This window comes from Jatropha curcas, chromosome 1 (genome assembly GCF_041381405.1).
Source record: "Jatropha curcas cultivar XTBG-Jc1 chromosome 1, XTBG_Jcur_1.0, whole genome shotgun sequence".
NCBI classification, from domain to species: domain Eukaryota; kingdom Viridiplantae; phylum Streptophyta; class Magnoliopsida; order Malpighiales; family Euphorbiaceae; genus Jatropha; species Jatropha curcas.
The window spans coordinates 27,863,043-27,882,387 of NC_143151.1; the positions used below are offsets into that span (position 1 = coordinate 27,863,043).

General features: G+C 29.0%; 2 protein-coding genes across 2 annotated transcripts; both read left to right on the forward strand.

Moving 5' to 3' along the window:
* The first annotated feature begins 5,001 nt into the window (after positions 1-5,001).
* LOC105630112 (purple acid phosphatase 2) lies at positions 5,002-8,676 on the forward strand. Its single transcript, XM_089725648.1, has 8 exons — positions 5,002-5,581; positions 5,931-6,128; positions 6,360-6,471; positions 6,643-6,872; positions 7,128-7,266; positions 7,453-7,673; positions 8,009-8,130; positions 8,230-8,676. Exons 1-8 carry the CDS (start codon positions 5,402-5,404, stop codon positions 8,426-8,428), a joined length of 1,401 nt encoding a protein of 466 aa, XP_089581774.1. The 5' UTR covers positions 5,002-5,401; the 3' UTR covers positions 8,429-8,676.
* A 5,713-nt stretch (positions 8,677-14,389) lies between these two features.
* LOC149499291 (purple acid phosphatase 2-like) lies at positions 14,390-17,908 on the forward strand. Its single transcript, XM_089726854.1, has 8 exons — positions 14,390-14,963; positions 15,284-15,481; positions 15,756-15,867; positions 16,039-16,268; positions 16,522-16,660; positions 16,843-17,063; positions 17,400-17,521; positions 17,621-17,908. The coding sequence occupies exons 1-8, from the start codon at positions 14,784-14,786 to the stop codon at positions 17,817-17,819; spliced, it is 1,401 nt and encodes a 466-aa protein (XP_089582980.1). The 5' UTR covers positions 14,390-14,783; the 3' UTR covers positions 17,820-17,908.
* The last annotated feature ends 1,437 nt before the right edge of the window (positions 17,909-19,345 follow it).

The window sequence follows — 19,345 nt, forward strand, 5'->3', positions numbered from 1 at the left end:
TTTGCGATTAAATCAGTTGGACCAGTCGGTCCAATTCAGTTCTCAAAACCATGATTAAAATAGAATTGATTAATGGAATTGAAAAGTCAAACAAAATTGATTTGATTTAATTTTAATCAAATTTTGCTTGGCCCTGTGTATCTATATATATTTGGCTAAATGAATAAATCTACATTTATACTTTTCGCAAAAAAATCTTATAAAATTAAAAAAATCTATATATTTCTATTTATAAAAATTGTTTCAAAATCATTCTAGTAAATGTTTTAACTTATAAAATTAAATTGATTAAATACTTTATGAATAATTAAAAGTATGAAAAATTTATTATTCTAAAAATTATACTAACCACACACCAACTCACTATTTACATATAAAAATAAAAAATTATAAAGATCGTCATTGTTACTATAAAAACTTATATAATGCTGCTAAAATTTCCTAAGTTTAGTAATATAATAAACATTTTCGCAAAATTTAAGGTGATATAATTTTTTTTAAAAGAAAAGTATAAGGTAAAATTTATGTATTAATTTAATATGTATATGCAGAGGCTTTTCAACCATGAGATGTTCAACCATGAGTGATACAAGATTGAATAATATGTACATATAATATCATTAACAATAATTTTACGTCAATTTACATTTTTATTCAATTTAGTTTTAAAAAAAGAAGAATAAATATTACACATTTTCCTAAAAAAAAATAAATATTACACATAATTCATATATTTGAAAATTATATTTTAAAATTTTAAAAATGGAAATTCTTTTCTATATATAATAATATAAGGAATACATGGGTCAACAAGTCACCCAAAATAAAATATTAAGAAATGAATAAAGAAAGAAGTAAATATTATTGATGCACGAAAGAATTTGAGATATAGGAATAATTTAGATGGTCCAAGAATGGCTTCTTTTTGATTTAGCATCATGTATAATCTTTGACTTTTCATTGCATTGACTTTCTAACCTAAATAACAGTGGTTCTTTTTGGATCGCGTTATTGCTGAAGCAATTATTGTTATTACCATAGTAAATACTTTTATTTTAGCATTTCAATAGTTGTTATCTTACAATAATCCCCTAATTTAGTTCTACAAATTCTTTTGGGAATGGTGGCAACAATGGGAATCCCCGTCTAATTTTTTTGGTTTGGCCCATTTGAATATGTGGCTGTGGCTTAATTTGTCTTGCTATGTACCGGGTCCTTTTAGTGTTTCTTGGCATCAGTTGCTTCTAACTTCTATCTGGTGTGCTTGAAGGTGAGAAATTTATTTATTTTTTAAAATGAATCTCTTGTTTATGGATATTGTTAAATTTTTTGTTACTTCTTCTGTTAGTATTCGCAGACAGATTATTGTTGCATGGATTGCTCCTCAAAAGGGTTGGGTAAAGTTAAATTGTGATGGTAGCAGTTTTACTAATCTTGATTTTTTTAATAAGGTGGTTTGTTTCGGAATTTCAAGGGAAAATGGCCCGGTGGTTTTCTTATTAATATTGATCATTCTATGATTTTGGTGGGTGAATTGACTACTATTAGGATTGGTCTTGTTTTTGCTTGGGATCGTGGCTTTCAAAAGATAATCGTGGAGTTTGATTATTTAGAGGCGGTACGATTAGTACATTCGAATTTTGTGTCTTCTCATCCGTTTGTGGTTCTCGTCATGGACATTAAGAGTTTATTGACTCGTGATTGGGAGTATTTTCTTCATCATGTTTTTTGACAAACAAATTATGCAACTGATCAGTCGACTATATTGAAGCCTTCTATCCCTTCCTCTTTAGTTGTTTGGGATTCATGCCGTGCTTTTTTAGATTTTAATTTTTTGGACTGACGCTTGTGATATTAGTTTTGTAAGATAGTTTTTTTTGTTGTTTTCTTTGTTTAAAAAAAAAAATCTAACTTTTTATATACTAACTATTACCCCTACTTTGCACCAAATGATAAAAAACCTAACCTTTATTAAAATAGCTTAATATTTTTAATTAATAAAAAATGTTTAGTTTAAAACAAAAATATAAAAAAATCCAAAAAACATTTAATAATCTTAGCTAATAAATTTTATTAGTTAAAAATATATAAAGTTATTGTTTCATTTTATTTTTGATGAAAATTGGACTATTGATCATTTGATGTAAAATTGGGATAATGGTAATTATATAAAGAAATAGATTTTTGAGCAAACTGTAATTCATCTTCAAATTTAAAGGGCAAATTAAACATTAATCAATTTAATGATAAGCTCATTTACATAAAAAGGTGAATTTATAGTACTTTCACCCTAATTATTTTAGTACATTGTTGATCAATATTTTTAATTTATTTTATGGTATCCATTGAAAATCGTGGTAAGATACATTTAATTCAGCAAATGATATTTGCAAAATTAAAAGACAAATATATATATATATATATATATTTATTTATTTATTTATTGAGAATCTATTAATTCAGTTAATTTGTAAAATTATACTGATTTAATTTTTTTTTTAAGCAGTTAGAAAAATCTCATCAATCTCTCAAGTGTCGAATACCTAATAATATTATTAAAACATGAGCCAACAGATTAATTGTATATCTTGACCATTCAAACTTAATTTGTTGGGCTCATCAATGCTATGTTTGTTAATAGCTTTTAATTAAAACGCTATTTTTTATAGTTTGCGGTAATATACCGTTTGAATCATTATCTTCGTTCTATAATATTTATCACATTTGAGAAAATAGTTTGTTCTGAAATACTTGTCACATTTGTGATTTCAAGGAGTAATAAATAATTTTTTTTTTCATATTTACCTTTTTGTAAATGACCAATAATTATTGTTTCAATTTAATAGTTTTTTCAGAGAATTAGTATTTAATTAATCGTAATATAGTCAATTGTACCCAATAATTTATTATAATTTAGACAAATTTAATAGTTTTCTTGAGGGACGTAAAATTCCAAATGCGATAAGTATTATAAAATAAAGACAGTAGTTTTTAGAGGTTAATATATCGTTTTATAAAAAGTTAGGCTATGTAACATTTTGCTTTTAGCATTTTATGAAAAATTACTCAAATAATTAATAGCTAAATGCTACTAAAATAGCTAACAACTACCAAAATAATTAATTTTACCATAGAGACTTTAGGTGGAGTATGTTATTTTATTTCCATTTGAAGCCTGCCGTGGATCAAAGTTAGGCGCCAACAAGACATTTCTAGATGGACAAAAAAGAATTTAGAGAGGTTAATTGAATGTGGTCTAATAAGTCTTTTTAGGACATAAAAAGTAAGAAACTAAACTATTAATATAAATTTTTACAAATTTAATAAGAATAATTAAAGAAAATTTCTAGTTTGCACATTCTAGAATATAATTTCAGTCAATTTTGACATCTAAATGTGGATAGAATAGCTACTTTCACTTTTCTAATTTTGAATTATTAAAAAAAAAATCATATTTCTATATATTTAGTTATTCACCATGGAATACATATGCATATATATGAAAGTTTTTGGAGGTCTTGATGGACCAAAATAATATTGTGGGCTACACAATATGGTTAAGTAACTCTCATTTGACTCACCAAATTGATGAAAATAACTGTGATTGAGATGACTCAAACTCGTAAGAAGACTAATCAGATCACCACTTGATTAACAATTAAAATTACTATTTATATTTCTATATTATGCTAAAATTAATTACTCCATTCCTACATTTTAAAAGATAGACCATTTCATTTCTAATCTTTGATTCCTTCAGTTCTTTAGTCCTTGCTTTCATTTTTGAATTTTTTACGTTGAATATCTCGTGAAAAGAAAAAAAAAATGCCTCTAAAAAAAAGCTAATATAGAGTGATTAGTTTTCTCATAATATAGGAACGTAATAATAATGTTTCAAATTGATATTATACAGAGGTAAAAAAACAGTTAACAGCCGTTAAACTATGGTTTAAAAATTGGACGGACCAGTTAGTTTAACCGGTTTAATCAAAAATCGAACAGTAATTCGGTCCAATTTACATAAACAACTGAGCACCTTTTAAAAACCAATCTAAACCGGTAAAACCGGCCAAAAATCAGACCGGTTAAAAACCAATTCGATTCAAAATTTGTGTTTTTTTTCTCAAATTATGGCTTTTTAAAAATTTGGGCCTTTTAAAAATTAGTTTCACTGATTTATTGTTTTAGACCTCTTTATTTATAAATCCAAAGTCCTATTATATTAATTAAAACAATTAAAATTTTCAACTTTAAACCCAAATATTAAAATTAATATTATATTTTATTATAATTAATTGTTTTTTATATTAAAATTTGTCATATTTTATTTTTTATTTAAAATTATTTACTAATTTTTTAATTCTTTTTATAAAGCCAAATTTAAGAATATTTTTTTATTTGATATCAAAGTTTTTTTTCCTATACTTTCAATTTTATTTAATAAATATGTTTAAAAATATTATATATAAAAATCCAGTTAAACCGTATTGAGTCCGAATAAACCTTCTGGTTCAATAAACTCCTACCTTTAATGATTCACTAACCGGTCCGGTTTGCAGAATAATGGTTAAAACAACCAATTTTCCTAAATAGGTCGTGATTCGAGAACAAATTTAAATAATAAATGGTGGATTTTAAAATTTTAATTTAAGTATATTTAATTAAAATATTTGAACAATTAATCATTAAAAATGATTATTTATTTATTTTATTTTTAATTATCTTTTTTTTTAAATAACATTGAGGGGATTATATTTGATTATCTTTATTTGGTTAGAAACAATTAATCATATCATATTTTTCAAACACTAGAATAAAAATTACCATATTATTTGTATAATTACGATATATAATTTATTTATATATATGTATCTCCACATTTAAAAGTGTGGATAATATTCAAATAAAAGCCCTTCTAAATCTTAATTTTGCAAGTCTGAAAAGCACTGCCTACAAGTCAACGGATCTCCTTGCTATATACGTCTCCACGTCCATGTCTGCTTTGTTATTATTACTCGATTCGTCCGCGAGGCAAGCATTTCTATACGTCAAGTTCGACTTTTTATTTCCTCGAAAACAACAATTGCTCCTCCAATATATGATACACACATTCACATTCTCTTCTCATTTCTCATTGCTAGTGGTTATCAAATTACTGGCCGTTTAGCTCGAACTGCAAATCAAATAGGCCGTTTAGTATTTTTCTCCGTTTTCAGGGAATCATACTTTTTTATAGTTTTAATTGACTTATAATCCGCATTTTTGGCAAATTCCTGAATATTCCCCGTATTATATGCTACCGACCATTTTTTATATCTTTTAGTACACAAGAATTATCTTTTCATGAAAGTTAACAGAGCGTAAAGCTTCCAACTTGGGGTTTCTGAGCTCTGAATCAAAGATGAGTTCTTCTTCTTTTTCTTTCTCGTTTCTTTTTCTTTTTGGTTCAGTCTTGAATGTGGCTGTGTTGTGCAATGGAGGCAAAACCAGCAGTTTTGTTAGGCCTGTGGAGAAAACTGTTGATATGCCTCTTGATAGCGATGTCTTTCGTGTCCCTTCTGGCGACAATGCTCCTCAGCAGGTCTGTTTCTCTGTTTTCCTCTTGATATCTGCTCCATTTCTTGGTCTTTTCAATTTTAAGTTATTCAGTGACCTGCCTTCTTTAATTTTTTTTTTCTATTTGGGTTTTGTGAATTAATTACTTTTACTTTAGTTTTTTGAATAAATTTTGGCGGCTCTTTTCAAAAAGAAAAACTGGAAAAGTACTGAAGGAATGGCGGGTGGGGTTTGTGGGTTAATTACTAATGAAAAAGTTTTAATTTTTTAAGTATTTGAAGAAATTTTGGTGGTATTGCTATTAAAAAAGCAATGGTGGATGTGATTTGATATTTGTTTAATTTATTGATATTTGGGTGGCTTTGAATTCAAAGGTTCACATAACACAAGGAGATCATGATGGGAAGGCTGTGATAGTATCATGGGTTACTGATGAACCAGGATCCAGTAATGTGCTTTATTGGAGGGAAAATAGCACAAATAAGAAGATAGCTAAGGGCAAATATAATACCTACAGATTCTACAATTACAACTCTGGTTATATTCATCACTGCACCATCAGAAACTTGGAGGTAGAATTTTGGATTGTTTTGATACCAATAATTAATCTGTTCATTGTCCTATTTTTTCAAAATTGGAATTTTAATTTTTAATTGAAATAATTTTCTTTGTCGAATTGAATTTGAAATAGATTATGATTTTCTTTGTCTAATGAATTCTTTGTTCCATTTCACTCTGTTCATAGCGAAGTCCATGCATCATAGATTATGATTTTTATTAATATCCAATATTTCTTTTGGCAGTATAACACCAAGTATTACTATTTGGTTGGGCTTCATAATACTACACGGCAATTCTGGTTTACAACTCCTCCTGCAGTTGGTCCTGATGTGCCCTATACATTTGGTCTCATAGGTATGTAGTTGCTGAAATTGAGACTGAATGATAAACTCTGGTTTACAGTCTCTTTGGCAAGGAATTTTCAAGAATCCTTTATATTAGTCTATGAGCATGTGGGTATAGGTGCAGACAGGGTTTGATATGTATACATGTGCTTATATCATTGCCATCTGAAATTTTTTGCAGGAGATCTTGGTCAGAGTTTTGATTCAAACAGAACACTAACTCACTATGAAAGGAACCCACAAAAGGGGCAGACAGTGTTATTTGTTGGAGACCTCTCTTATGCGGATAAGTACCCCAATCATGACAATGTAAGGTGGGATACATGGGGAAGGTTTACTGAGAGAAGTACTGCTTATCAACCATGGATATGGACTGCAGGAAATCACGAGATTGATTTCGCCCCTGAAATTGTAAGCATATATTTGCATGGTTTATAATATAGTCAAGTGTAAAATCTTTATTTAAGAGACATCTGAAGCCTTTCCAATTTTAGCTCCACAATTGCAGACAACACTCTTACTGTCTTATGTGGTTGTAGTGCATGCTAATATCTGTATATTTGCTAAATGAGAACAGGTTATTGGAAGAAGTATTCATACGAACCTTCAAATTATAGGTCTTTATAAAAATTAAAAAGCTAACAAAAGAATGTATTATGTTTGCAGGGTGAAACTATACCTTTTAAGCCTTTTACTCGCCGCTATCGTGTCCCTTATAGAGCATCAGGCAGTAGTGCTCCCTTTTGGTATTCGATCAAGAGGGCTTCGGCATATATTATTGTCTTGTCTTCATATTCGGCATATGGTATGAACATGTAATTCTTCTCCATACTCTGAAAGCACAAAGAAAAGAGTACTTGTGCACATGTATATGCAGCAGAATTATATTCATATAATTGTCTAGTGGAAATTTATATAGGCTGAATGGGTACTTTAACGGAAAAATGCTAACTTTTTTAATGAGTGCTAACACATTCATTTCATGTTTTAGGTAAATACACTCCTCAATATATATGGCTTGAAGAAGAGCTGCCAAAAGTTAACAGGACAGAGACACCATGGTTAATTGTTCTTATGCATTCTCCATGGTACAACAGCTACAACTATCATTATATGGAAGGAGAGACCATGAGAGTAATGTATGAGCCGTGGTTTGTTCAGTACAAAGTTGATGTTGTTTTTGCTGGTCATGTTCACGCCTATGAACGATCTGTAAGTGTAACTTATCCCTTTTGTTATCTGGTTTATAAGCGATAGATATCACTGAAATGTTCTCTAATTTTCTGCACACTTGTAGTTAATAGTTTGTCTATTTTGACTTTCTGAAACCCCAAACTATTGTTAAAGTTTTGGTGGTGTTGCTTCAAGAAGTTTCATTTAAAGTACAAATCAAATACAAAATTCTTCAATCTGTTCAAATTGCTGCAAAAGAATTTTCTGAATTGTTTCAAACCCGAAAGAACTTTGAGATTTTGAATCCTATTTGAAGCAAGTACTTCTCTGGGCATCATTTGTTTATTCAACCTTCAAATTTATTGTCCTCTCAGGAACGCATATCTAATGTTGCATACAACATTGTAAATGGAAAATGCACTCCAGTAGAAGATCAATCTGCCCCAGTATACATTACCATCGGCGATGGAGGAAATCTCGAAGGATTGGCAACTAAGTAAGATTGTCGAGTACTGATCAGTACTAATGTTCTTGATATTTCTTTCTATTTGTCAGCATAGTTTACTTTAGTACAATGTCTTCTTTTGTAATGCAGCATGACAGAGCCACAGCCAGAATACTCGGCCTATAGGGAGGCCAGTTTCGGTCATGCCATTTTTGACATTAAAAACCGAACCCACGCATACTACAGTTGGCACCGTAATCAGGATGGATATGCAGTGGAAGCTGATAAAATGTGGTTCTACAACAGGCACTGGCATCCAGTAGATGATTCTACAAGTGCTCAATTATAATAAAGAAAACACTACATAATTTATGGAATAATATAGCGATTTCATAGTTGATCATAATTCAAAATCTTCTTCACCCTTTGTTGGTTAGCCTCTTGCCTGTTCTTACAGAAAAAAAAAAAAAAATACTGTTGACTTGTTTTTTTTTTTCTTTAATGTGTGCAGAAGCTTCTCTAGCTTTATGGATATTATATGAAGATGAAAGTATTTAATGATAGATAAATAATAAAAAAGGGTTAACATTCCATGAAGATGACATTTTATCCAAGTGTAATGTATGAAACATATGACAAAAGGCGGAGTGTTGAAGTATTTTTATTGATTTGTTATTTACTATAGTGGGTGAGCTAGGAATCAAGGTATTCAATTTTAGTTTTCAATGTTCTTTTTTATTAATTCATTGGAGGCCATTGACACGTTTTGACAGAGGAAAGCAAAATTGGCAAAGCACAAAGTAGTTTAACAATATAAAAATAATATTTATTAATTAAGTAAATAAAATAATAAAAAAAATAAGACTTTACTATAATTTGAAAGAAATATCAAAATAAATGTCTTTTAGGACGAACATCTAATATAGGAATAGAAATGGGTGGGATATCTCAAAGAGAAATACGTGCTTTTTGATTTGTTTCTCTACATTTTTTTCTATGTTTTTTCGCTTAACTTTTTTAGGCTAGATTTGAGTGTATTGAAAAGTCTATTGACTTAAGTTAGTTGCTCGAATAAGTTTTTTCATGACATATTAATAAAGGAAATTAAATTACTCATAAAAAGAAAAAATACGCGATAATGATAATTTATAAATTAAATTAATCTAAAATCCAATTAAAACTTCAACTTCATTATTCGATTTCACCCTAAACTGATGACTAACTATCTATAAATACTGTCAATCTGGTGTAGTCTGATTAATATTTTTATCTGTCGTAGAAGATGTAGGAAGTTAGAGGATTGAGTTCGAATCCTGTTTATCTACAAAACTTATCACAAATTTGGTAAAAATATTATTTGGGCTACTCCTTGCTGTGTAGCTCACAATCCCTCCATTGAGAGGGACTTCTCATATACTACCTCTGTTCCATAATACGTTACTCAAGAAAATCATTAAATTTGTTTAAATTACAACAAATTGACTATATTACCCATTAATTTAATATTAACTCTAAGAAAACCATTAAATTGAAGTAATGATGATTGGTTATATACAAAAGGTAAACACGAAAAAATATTTATTATTCTTTGGAATCAAGTTATTTGCTCGGCCCTTGGCTAAATGAATAAATTCACATTTATACTTTTCGCGGAAAAATCTTATAAAATAAAAAAAAAGATATATTTCTATTTATAAAAATTGAACATATTAAACACTTTCAAAATCATTCTATTAAATGTTTTAACTTATAAAATTAAATCGATTAAATACTTTATGAATAATTAAAAATACAAAACATTTATTATTCTAAAAATTATACTAACCACACACCAACTCACTATTCACATATGAAAATAAAAAATTATAAAGATTGTCATTGTTACTATAAAAACTTATATAATGTTGCTAAAATTTCCTGAGATTAGTAATATAATAAATTTTTTCGCAAAGTTTAAGGTGATATAATTTTTTTTAAAAGAAAAGTATAAGGTAAAATTTATGTATTAATTTAATATGTATATGCGGAGGCTTTTCAACCATGAGATGTTCAACCATGAGTGATACACGATTGAATAATATGTACATATAATATCATTAACAATAATTTTACGTCAATTTACATTTTTATTCAATTTAGTTTTTAAAAAAGAAGAATAAATATTACACATTTTCCTAAAAAAATAAATATTACACATAATTCATATATTTGAAAATTATATTTTAAGATTTTAAAAATGGAAATTCTTTTCTATATATAATAATATAAGGAATACATGGGTCACCAAGTCGCCCAAAATAAAATATTAAAAAATGAATAAAGAAAGAAATAAATATTATTGATAGACGAAAGAATTTGAGATATAGGAATAGGATGCTTCTTTCTAGACCTTTGTTACACTTATAGTCCAACACCATCCAATGTGGGAATAATTTAGATGGTCCAAGAATGGCTTCTTTTTGATTTAGCATCATGTATAATCTTTGACTTTTCATTGCATTGACTTTCTAACCTAAACAACAATGGTTCTTTTTGGATCGCGTTATTGCTGAAGCAATTATTGTTATTACCATAGTAAATACTTTTATTTAGCATTTCAATAGTTGTTATCTTACAATAATCCCTTAATTTACTTCTACAAATTCTTTTCGGAACGGTGGCAACAATGGGAATCCCCGTCTAATTTTTTTGGTTTGCCCGATTTGGATATGTGGTTGTGGTTTACTTTGTCTTGTTATGTACCGGGTTCTTTTGGTATTTCTTGGCATTATTTGTTTCTAACTTCTATTTGATGGGCTTGAAGGCGAGAAATTTATTTGCTTTTCAAAATGAATCTCTTGTTTATGGATATTGTTAAATCTTCTATTACTTCTTCTGTTAGTATTCGCAGACAGATTATTGTTGTATGGATTGTTTCTCACGAGGGTTGAGTAAAGTTAAATTGTGATGGTAGCAGCGTTACTAATCCTAATTTTTCTAGTAGGGTGGTTTCTTTCGGGATTTCAAGGGGAAATGGCTAGGTCGTTTTCTTATTAATATTGGTCATTCTATGATTTTAGCAGGTGAATCGACTACTATTAGGATTGGTCTTGTTTTTGCTTGGGATCGTGGCTTTTAGAAGATAATTGTGGAGTTTGATTGTTTAGAAGCGGTACGATTAATACAATCGAATTTTGTGTCGTCTCATCTGTTTGTGGTTCTCATCATGGATATTAAGAGTTTATTGGCTCGTGATTGGGAGTTTTTTCTCCATCATGTTTTTTGACAATCAAATTTTGCAATTGATTATTTGATTAGATTGAGGTATTCTATCTCTTCCTCTTTAGTTGTTTGGGATTCATGTCCTGCTTTTTTATATTTTAATTATTTGAGCTGATGCTTGTGGTATTAGTTTTCTAAGATAGTTTTTTTTGTTGTTTACTTTGTTTAAAAAAATTCAACTTTTTATATACTAACTATTACCCCTACTTTGCACCAAATGATCAAAAACCTAACCTTTATGAAAATAGCTTAATATTTTTAATTAACAAAAAATGTTTAGTTTAAAAAAAATATATAAAAAAATCCAAAAAAATTTAATAATCTTAGCTAATAAATTTTATTAGTTAAAAATATATAAAGTTATTGTTTTATTTTATTTTTGATGGAAATTGGACTTTTGATCATTTGATGCAAATTTGGGATAATGGTAATTATAAAAAAAAAAAATAGATTTTTGAGCAAACTGTAAATCATCTTCAAATTTAAACGGCAAATTAAACATTAATCAATTTAATGATAATTCAGTTAATTTGTAAAATTATACTGATTTAATTTTTTGTAAGCAGTTAGAAAAATCTCATCAATCTCTCAAGTTTCCAATACCTAATAATATTATTAAAACATGAGCCAACAGATTAATTGTATATCTTGACCATTCAAACTTAATTTGTTGGGCTCATAAATGCTATGTTTGTTAATAGCTTTTAATCAAAACGCTATTTTTTATTGTGTACGGTAATATACCGTTTGAATCATTACCTTCGTTCTATAATATTTGTCATATTTGAAAAAATAGTTTGTGTCAAAATACTTGTCACACTTGTGATTTCGAGGAGTAATAAATATTTTTTTTCATATTTACCTTTTTATAAATGACCAATAATTATTGTTTCAATTAATAATTTTCTTAGAGAATTAGTATTTAATTAATGATAATATAGTCAATTTTACTCAATAATTTATTATAATTTAGACAAATTTAATAGTTTTTTTAAGTAACGTGAAATTCTAAATGGGATAAGTATTATAAAATAAAGATAGTAGTTTTTAGAGATTAATGTATCATTTTATAAAAAGTTAGGTTATGTAACATTTCGCTTTTAGCATTTTATGAAAAACTATTCAAATAATTAATAGTTAAATGCTATTAAAATAGCTAACAACTACCAAAATAATTAATTTTACCGTAAAGAACTTAGGTGGAGTATGTTATTTTATTTCCATTTGAAGCCTGCCGTGGATCAAAGTTAGGCGCCAACAAGACATTTCTAGATGGACAAAAAAGAATTTAGAGAGGTTAATTGAATGTGGTCTAATAAGTCTTTTTAGGACATAAAAAGTAAGAAACTAAACTATTAATATAAATTTTTACAAATTTAATAAGAATAATTAAAGAAAATTTCTAGATTGCACATTCTCGAATATAATTTCAGTCAATTTTGACATCTAAATGAGGATAGAATAGCTACTTTCGCTTTTCTAATTTTAAATTATTAAAAAAAATCATATTTCTATATATTTAGTTATTCACCATGGAATACATATGCATATATATATGAAAGTTTTTGGAGGTCTTGATGGATCGAAATAATATTGTGGACTATACAACATGGTTAAGTAACTCTCCTTTGACTCACCAAATTGGTAAAAATAACTGTGGTTGAGATGACTCAAACTCGTAAGAAGACTAATCAGACCACCACTTGATTGACAATTAAAATTTTACTATTTACATTTCTATATTATGCTACAATTAATTACTCCATTCCTACATTTTAAAAGATAGACCATTTCATTTCTAATCTTTGATTCCTTCAGTTGTTTAGTACTTGCTCAATTTTTGAAACTTTTACGTTGAATATCTTGTGAAAAGAAAAAAAAATTCCTCTAAAAAACGAGGATATGGAGTGATTAGTTTTCTCATGATACAGGAACGTAATAATAATTTTTCAAATTGATATTATACATAGCTAAAAAAATAGTTAACAGCCGTTAAACTATGGTTTAGAAAATTGGACTGGACTAGTTAGTGTAATCGGTTTAATTAAAAATCGAACAGTGGTTCGGTCCAATTTACATAAGAAATCGAGCACCTTTAAAAACCAGTCTAAACCGGTAAAAACTGGCTAAAAATCAGACCGGTTAAAAACCAATTCAATTCAAAATTTGTGTTTTTTTCTCAAATTATGGCCTTTTAAAAATTTGGGCCTCTTAAAAATTAGTTCCACTGATTTATTGTTTTAGACCTCTTTATTTATAAATCCAAAGTGCTATTATATTAATTAAAACAATTAAAATTTCCAACTTTAAACCCAAATGTTAAAATTAATATTATATTTTATTATAATTAATTATTTTTTATATTAAATTTCGTCATATTTTATTTGTTTGTTTAAAATTATTTACTATTTTTTAATTCTTTTTATAAAAGCTAAATTTTTTGAAAATATTTTTTGTTTGATATCAAAGTTTTTTTCTTATACTTCAATTTTATTTAATAAATATATTTAAAAATATTATATATAAAAATTCAGTTAAACCATATCCAATCCGGTTAAACCTTCCGGTTCAATAAACTCCTACCTTTACTAGTTCACTAACCGGTCCGGTTCCCAAAACAATGGTTAAAACAACTAATTTTCTTGAACAGGTCTTGATTCAAGAACAAATTTAAATAATAAATGGGGGATTTTAAAATTTTAATTTAAGTATATTTAATTAAAATATTTGAACAATTAATAATTAAAAATGACTATTTATTTGTTTTATTTTTAATTATCTTTTTTTAAATAACATGGAGGGGATTATATTTGGTTAGAAACAATTAATCATATCATATTTTTCAAACACTAGAATAAAAATTACCATATTATTTGTATAATTTTTTAGTTTTGTTTTTATTTATATATATGTATCTCCACATTTAAAGTGTGGATAATATTCAAATAAAAGCCCTTCTAAATCTTAATTTTGCAAGTCTGAAAAGCACTGCCTACAAGTCAACGGATCTCCTTGCTATATACGTCTCCACGTCCATGTCTGCTTTGTTATTATTACTCGATTCGTCCGCGAGGCAAGCATTTCTATACGTCAAGTTCGACTTTTTATTTCCTCGAAAACAACAATTGCTCCTCCAATATATGATACACACATTCACATTCTCTTCTCATTTCTCATTGCTAGTGGTTATCAAATTACTGGCCGTTTAGCTCGAACTGCAAATCAAATAGGCCGTTTAGTATTTTTCTCCGTTTTCAGGGAATCATACTTTTTTATAGTTTTAATTGACTTATAATCCGCATTTTTGGCAAATTCCTGAATATTCCCCGTATTATATGCTACCGACCATTTTTTATATCTTTTAGTACACAAGAATTATCTTTTCATGAAAGTTAAGAGAGCGTAAAGCTTCCAACTTGGGGTTTCTGAGCTCTGAATCGAAGATGAGTTCTTCTTCTTTTTCTTTCTTTTTTCTTTTTCTTTTTGGTTTAGTCTTGAATGTGGCTGTGTTGTGCAATGGAGGCAAAACCAGCAGTTTTGTTAGGCCTGTGGAGAAAACTGTTGATATGCCTCTTGATAGCGATGTCTTTCGTGTCCCTTCTGGCGACAATGCTCCTCAGCAGGTCTGTTTCTCTGTTTTCCTCTTGATATCTGCTCCATTTCTTGGTCTTTTCAATTTTAAGTTATTCAGTGACCTGCCTTCTTTAATTTTTTTTTCTATTTGGGTTTTGTGAATAAATTTTGGCGGCTCTTTTCAAAAAGAAAAACTGAAAAAGTACTGAAGGAATGGCGGGTGGGGTTTGTGGGTTAATTACTAATGAAAAAGTTTTAATTTTTTAAGTATTTGAAGAAATTTTGGTGGTTTTTCTATTAAAAAAGCAATGGTGGATGTGATTTGATATTTGTTTAACTTATTGATATTTGGGTGGCTTTGAATTCAAAGGTTCACATAACACAAGGAGATCATGATGGGAAGGCTGTGATAGTATCATGGGTTACTGATGAACCAGGATCCAGTAATGTGCTTTATTGGAGTGAAAATAGCACAAATAAGAAGATAGCTAAGGGCAAATATAATACCTACAGATTCTACAATTACACCTCTGGTTATATTCATCACTGCACCATCAGAAACTTGGAGGTAGAATTTTGGATTGTTTTGATACCAATAATTAATCTGTTCATTGTCCTATTTTTTCAAAATTGGAATTTTAATTTTTAATTGAAATAATTTTCTTTGTCGAATTGAATTTGAAATAGATTATGATTTTTGTTAAAACAACAACAATAATTAAGCTTTAATCCCACACTAGTTGGAGTCTAATGAATTCTTTGTTCCATTTCACTCTGTTCATAGCTAAGTCCATGCATCATAGATTATGATTTTTATTAATATCCAATATTTCTTTTGGCAGTATAACACCAAATATTACTATTTGGTTGGGCTTCATGATACTACACGGCAATTCTGGTTTACAACTCCTCCTGCAGTTGGTCCTGATGTGCCCTATACATTTGGTCTCATAGGTATGTAGTTGCTGAAATTGAGACTGAATGATAAACTCTGGTTTAGAGTCTCTTTGGCAAGGAATTTTCAAGAATCCTTTATATTAGTCTATAAGCATGTGGGTATAGGTGCAGACAGGGTTTGATATGTATACACGTGCTTATATCATTGCCATCTGAAATTTTTTGCAGGGGATCTTGGTCAGAGTTTTGATTCAAACAGAACACTAACTCACTATGAAAGGAACCCACAAAAGGGGCAGACAGTGTTATTTGTTGGAGACCTCTCTTATGCCGATAACTACCCCAATCATGACAATGTAAGGTGGGATACATGGGGAAGGTTTACTGAGAGAAGTACTGCTTATCAACCATGGATATGGACTGCAGGAAATCACGAGATTGATTTCGCCCCTGAAATTGTAAGCATATGTTTGCATGGTTTATAATATAGTCAAGTGTAAAATCTTTATTTAAGAGACATCTAAAGCCTTTCCAATTTTAGCTCCACAATTGCAGACAATACTCTTACTGTCTTATGTGGTTGTAGTGCATGCTAATATATGTATATTTGCTAAATGAAACAGGTTATTGGAAGAAGTATTCATACGAACCTTCAAATTATAGGTCTTTATAAAAATTAAAAACTAACAAAAGAATGTATTATGTTTGCAGGGTGAAACTATACCTTTTAAGCCTTTTACTCGCCGCTATCGTGTCCCTTATAGAGCATCAGGCAGTAGTGCTCCCCTTTGGTATTCGATCAAGAGGGCTTCGGCATATATTATTGTCTTGTCTTCATATTCAGCATATGGTATGAACATGTAATTCTTCTCCATACTCTGAAAGCACAAAGAAAATAGTACTTGTGCACATCTATATGCAGCAGAATTATATTCATATAATTGTCTAGTGCAAATTTGTATAGGCTGAATGGGTACTTTAGCGGAAAAATGCTTTTTTAATGAGTGCTAACACATTCATTTCATGTTTTAGGTAAATACACTCCTCAATATATATGGCTTGAAGAAGAGCTGCCAAAAGTTAACAGGACAGAGACACCATGGTTAATTGTTCTTATGCATTCTCCATGGTACAACAGCTACAACTATCATTATATGGAAGGAGAGACCATGAGAGTAATGTATGAGCCGTGGTTTGTTCAGTACAAAGTTGATGTTGTTTTTGCTGGTCATGTTCACGCCTATGAACGATCTGTAAGTGTAACTTATCCCTTTTGTTATCTGGTTTATAAGCGATAGATATCACTGAAATGTTCTCTAATTTTCTGCACACTTGTAGTTAATAGTTTGTCTATTTTGACTTTCTGAAACCCCAAACTATTGTTAAAGTTTTGGCGGTGTTGCTTCAAGAAGTTTCATTTGAAGTACAAATCAAATGCAAAATTCTTTAATCTGTTCAAATTGCTGCAAAAGAATTTTCTGAATTGTTTCAAACCCGAAAGAACTTTTGAGATTGTGAATCCTATTTGAAGCAAGTACTTCTCTGGGCATCATTTGTTTATTCAACCTTCAAATTTATTGTCCTCTCAGGAACGCATATCTAATGTTGCATACAACATTGTAAATGGAAAATGCACTCCAATAGAAGATCAATCTGCCCCAGTATACATTACCATCGGCGATGGAGGAAATCTCGAAGGATTGGCAACTAAGTAAGATTGTCGAGTACTGATCAGTACTACTGTTCTTGATATTTCTTTCTATTTATCAGCATAGTTTACTTTAGTACAATGTCTTCTTTTGTAATGCAGCATGACAGAGCCACAGCCAGAATACTCGGCCTATCGAGAGGCCAGTTTCGGTCATGCCATTTTTGACATTAAAAACCGAACCCACGCATACTACAGTTGGCACCGTAATCAGGATGGATATGCAGTGGAAGCTGATAAAATGTGGTTCTACAACAGGCACTGGCATCCAGTAGATGATTCTACTAGTGCTCAATTATAATAAAGAAAACACTACATAATTTGTCAAGTTTATGGAATAATTAGCAATTTCAGAGTTGATCATAATTCAAAATCTTCTTCTTCACCCTTTGTTGGTTAGCCTCTTGCCTGTTCTTACAGAAAAAAAAAAATACTGTTGACTTTTTTTTTCTTTTCTTTAATGTGTGCAGAAGCTTCTCTAGCTTTATGGATATTATATGAAGATGAAAGTATTTAATGATAGATAAATAATAAAAAAGGGTTAACATTCCATGAATGTGACATTTTATCCAAGTGTGATGTATGAAACATGACAAAAGCCGGAGTGTTGAAGTATTTTTATTGATTTGTTATATACTATAGTGGGTGAGAGAGGAATCAAGGTATTCAATTTTAGTTTTCAATGTTCTTTATTAATTCATTGGAGGCCATTGACACGTTTTGACGGAGGAAAGCAAAATTGGCAAAGCACAAAGTAGTTTAACAATATAAAAATAATATTTATTAATTAAGTAAATAAAATAATACAAAAAAAAAAAAGGACTTTACTATAATTTGAAAGAAATATCAAAATAAATTTCTTTTATGACGACCATCTAATATGGGAATAGAAATGGGATTGAAATGGGTGGGATATCTCAAAGAGAAATACTGTGATTTGTGCTTTTTGATTTGTTTCTCTATATTTTTTTCTAGGTTTTTTCACTTAACTTTTTTAGGCTAGATTTAAGTGTATTGAAAGTCTATTGACTTAAGTTAGTTGTTTGAATAAGTTTTTTCATGACATATTAATAAAGGAAATTAAATTACTCATAAAAAGAAAAAATATGTGATAATTATAATTTATAAATTAAATTAGTCTAAAATCCAATTAAAACTTCACCTTCATTATTCGATTTCACCCTAAACCGATGACTAACTACCTATAAATACTGTCAATCCGATGTGGTCTGATTAATATTTTTATCTCTCGTAGAAGATGCGAGAGTGAGAGGTCTTGAGTTAGAATACTATTTACCTACAAAACTTATCACAAATTTGGTAAAAATGTTATTTGGGCTACTCCTTGCTATGTAGCTCACAATCCCTCCATTAAGAGGGACTTTTCATATACTATCTCTGTTCCATAATAAGCTACTCAAGAAAATCATTAAATTTGTTTAAATTATAACAAATTGACTATATTACCCTTAATTTAATATTAACTCTAAGAAAACCATTAAATTGAAGTAACGATGATTGGTTATATACAAAAGGTAAACATGAAAAAATATTTATTATTTTTTGGAATCAAATTATTTTCTTAAATGTAATAAGTATTATGAACGGGATGTACTATAAAAAAAAACTTATAAAAATACTCAATTGTACAAATCCCTTTAACATAAAACCAATTGGTTTGGAACTAACGCTATGTTTGGGAATGAGAGGAATGAAAATATGAGAGAAAAATAGAGAAAGATTGTACAATTTATTTTTCCTCCTCGTTTTTCACCATATATTTGGATTGGAAGGAAAATAGGAAGAGGAAAGAAAATGGTATTATAA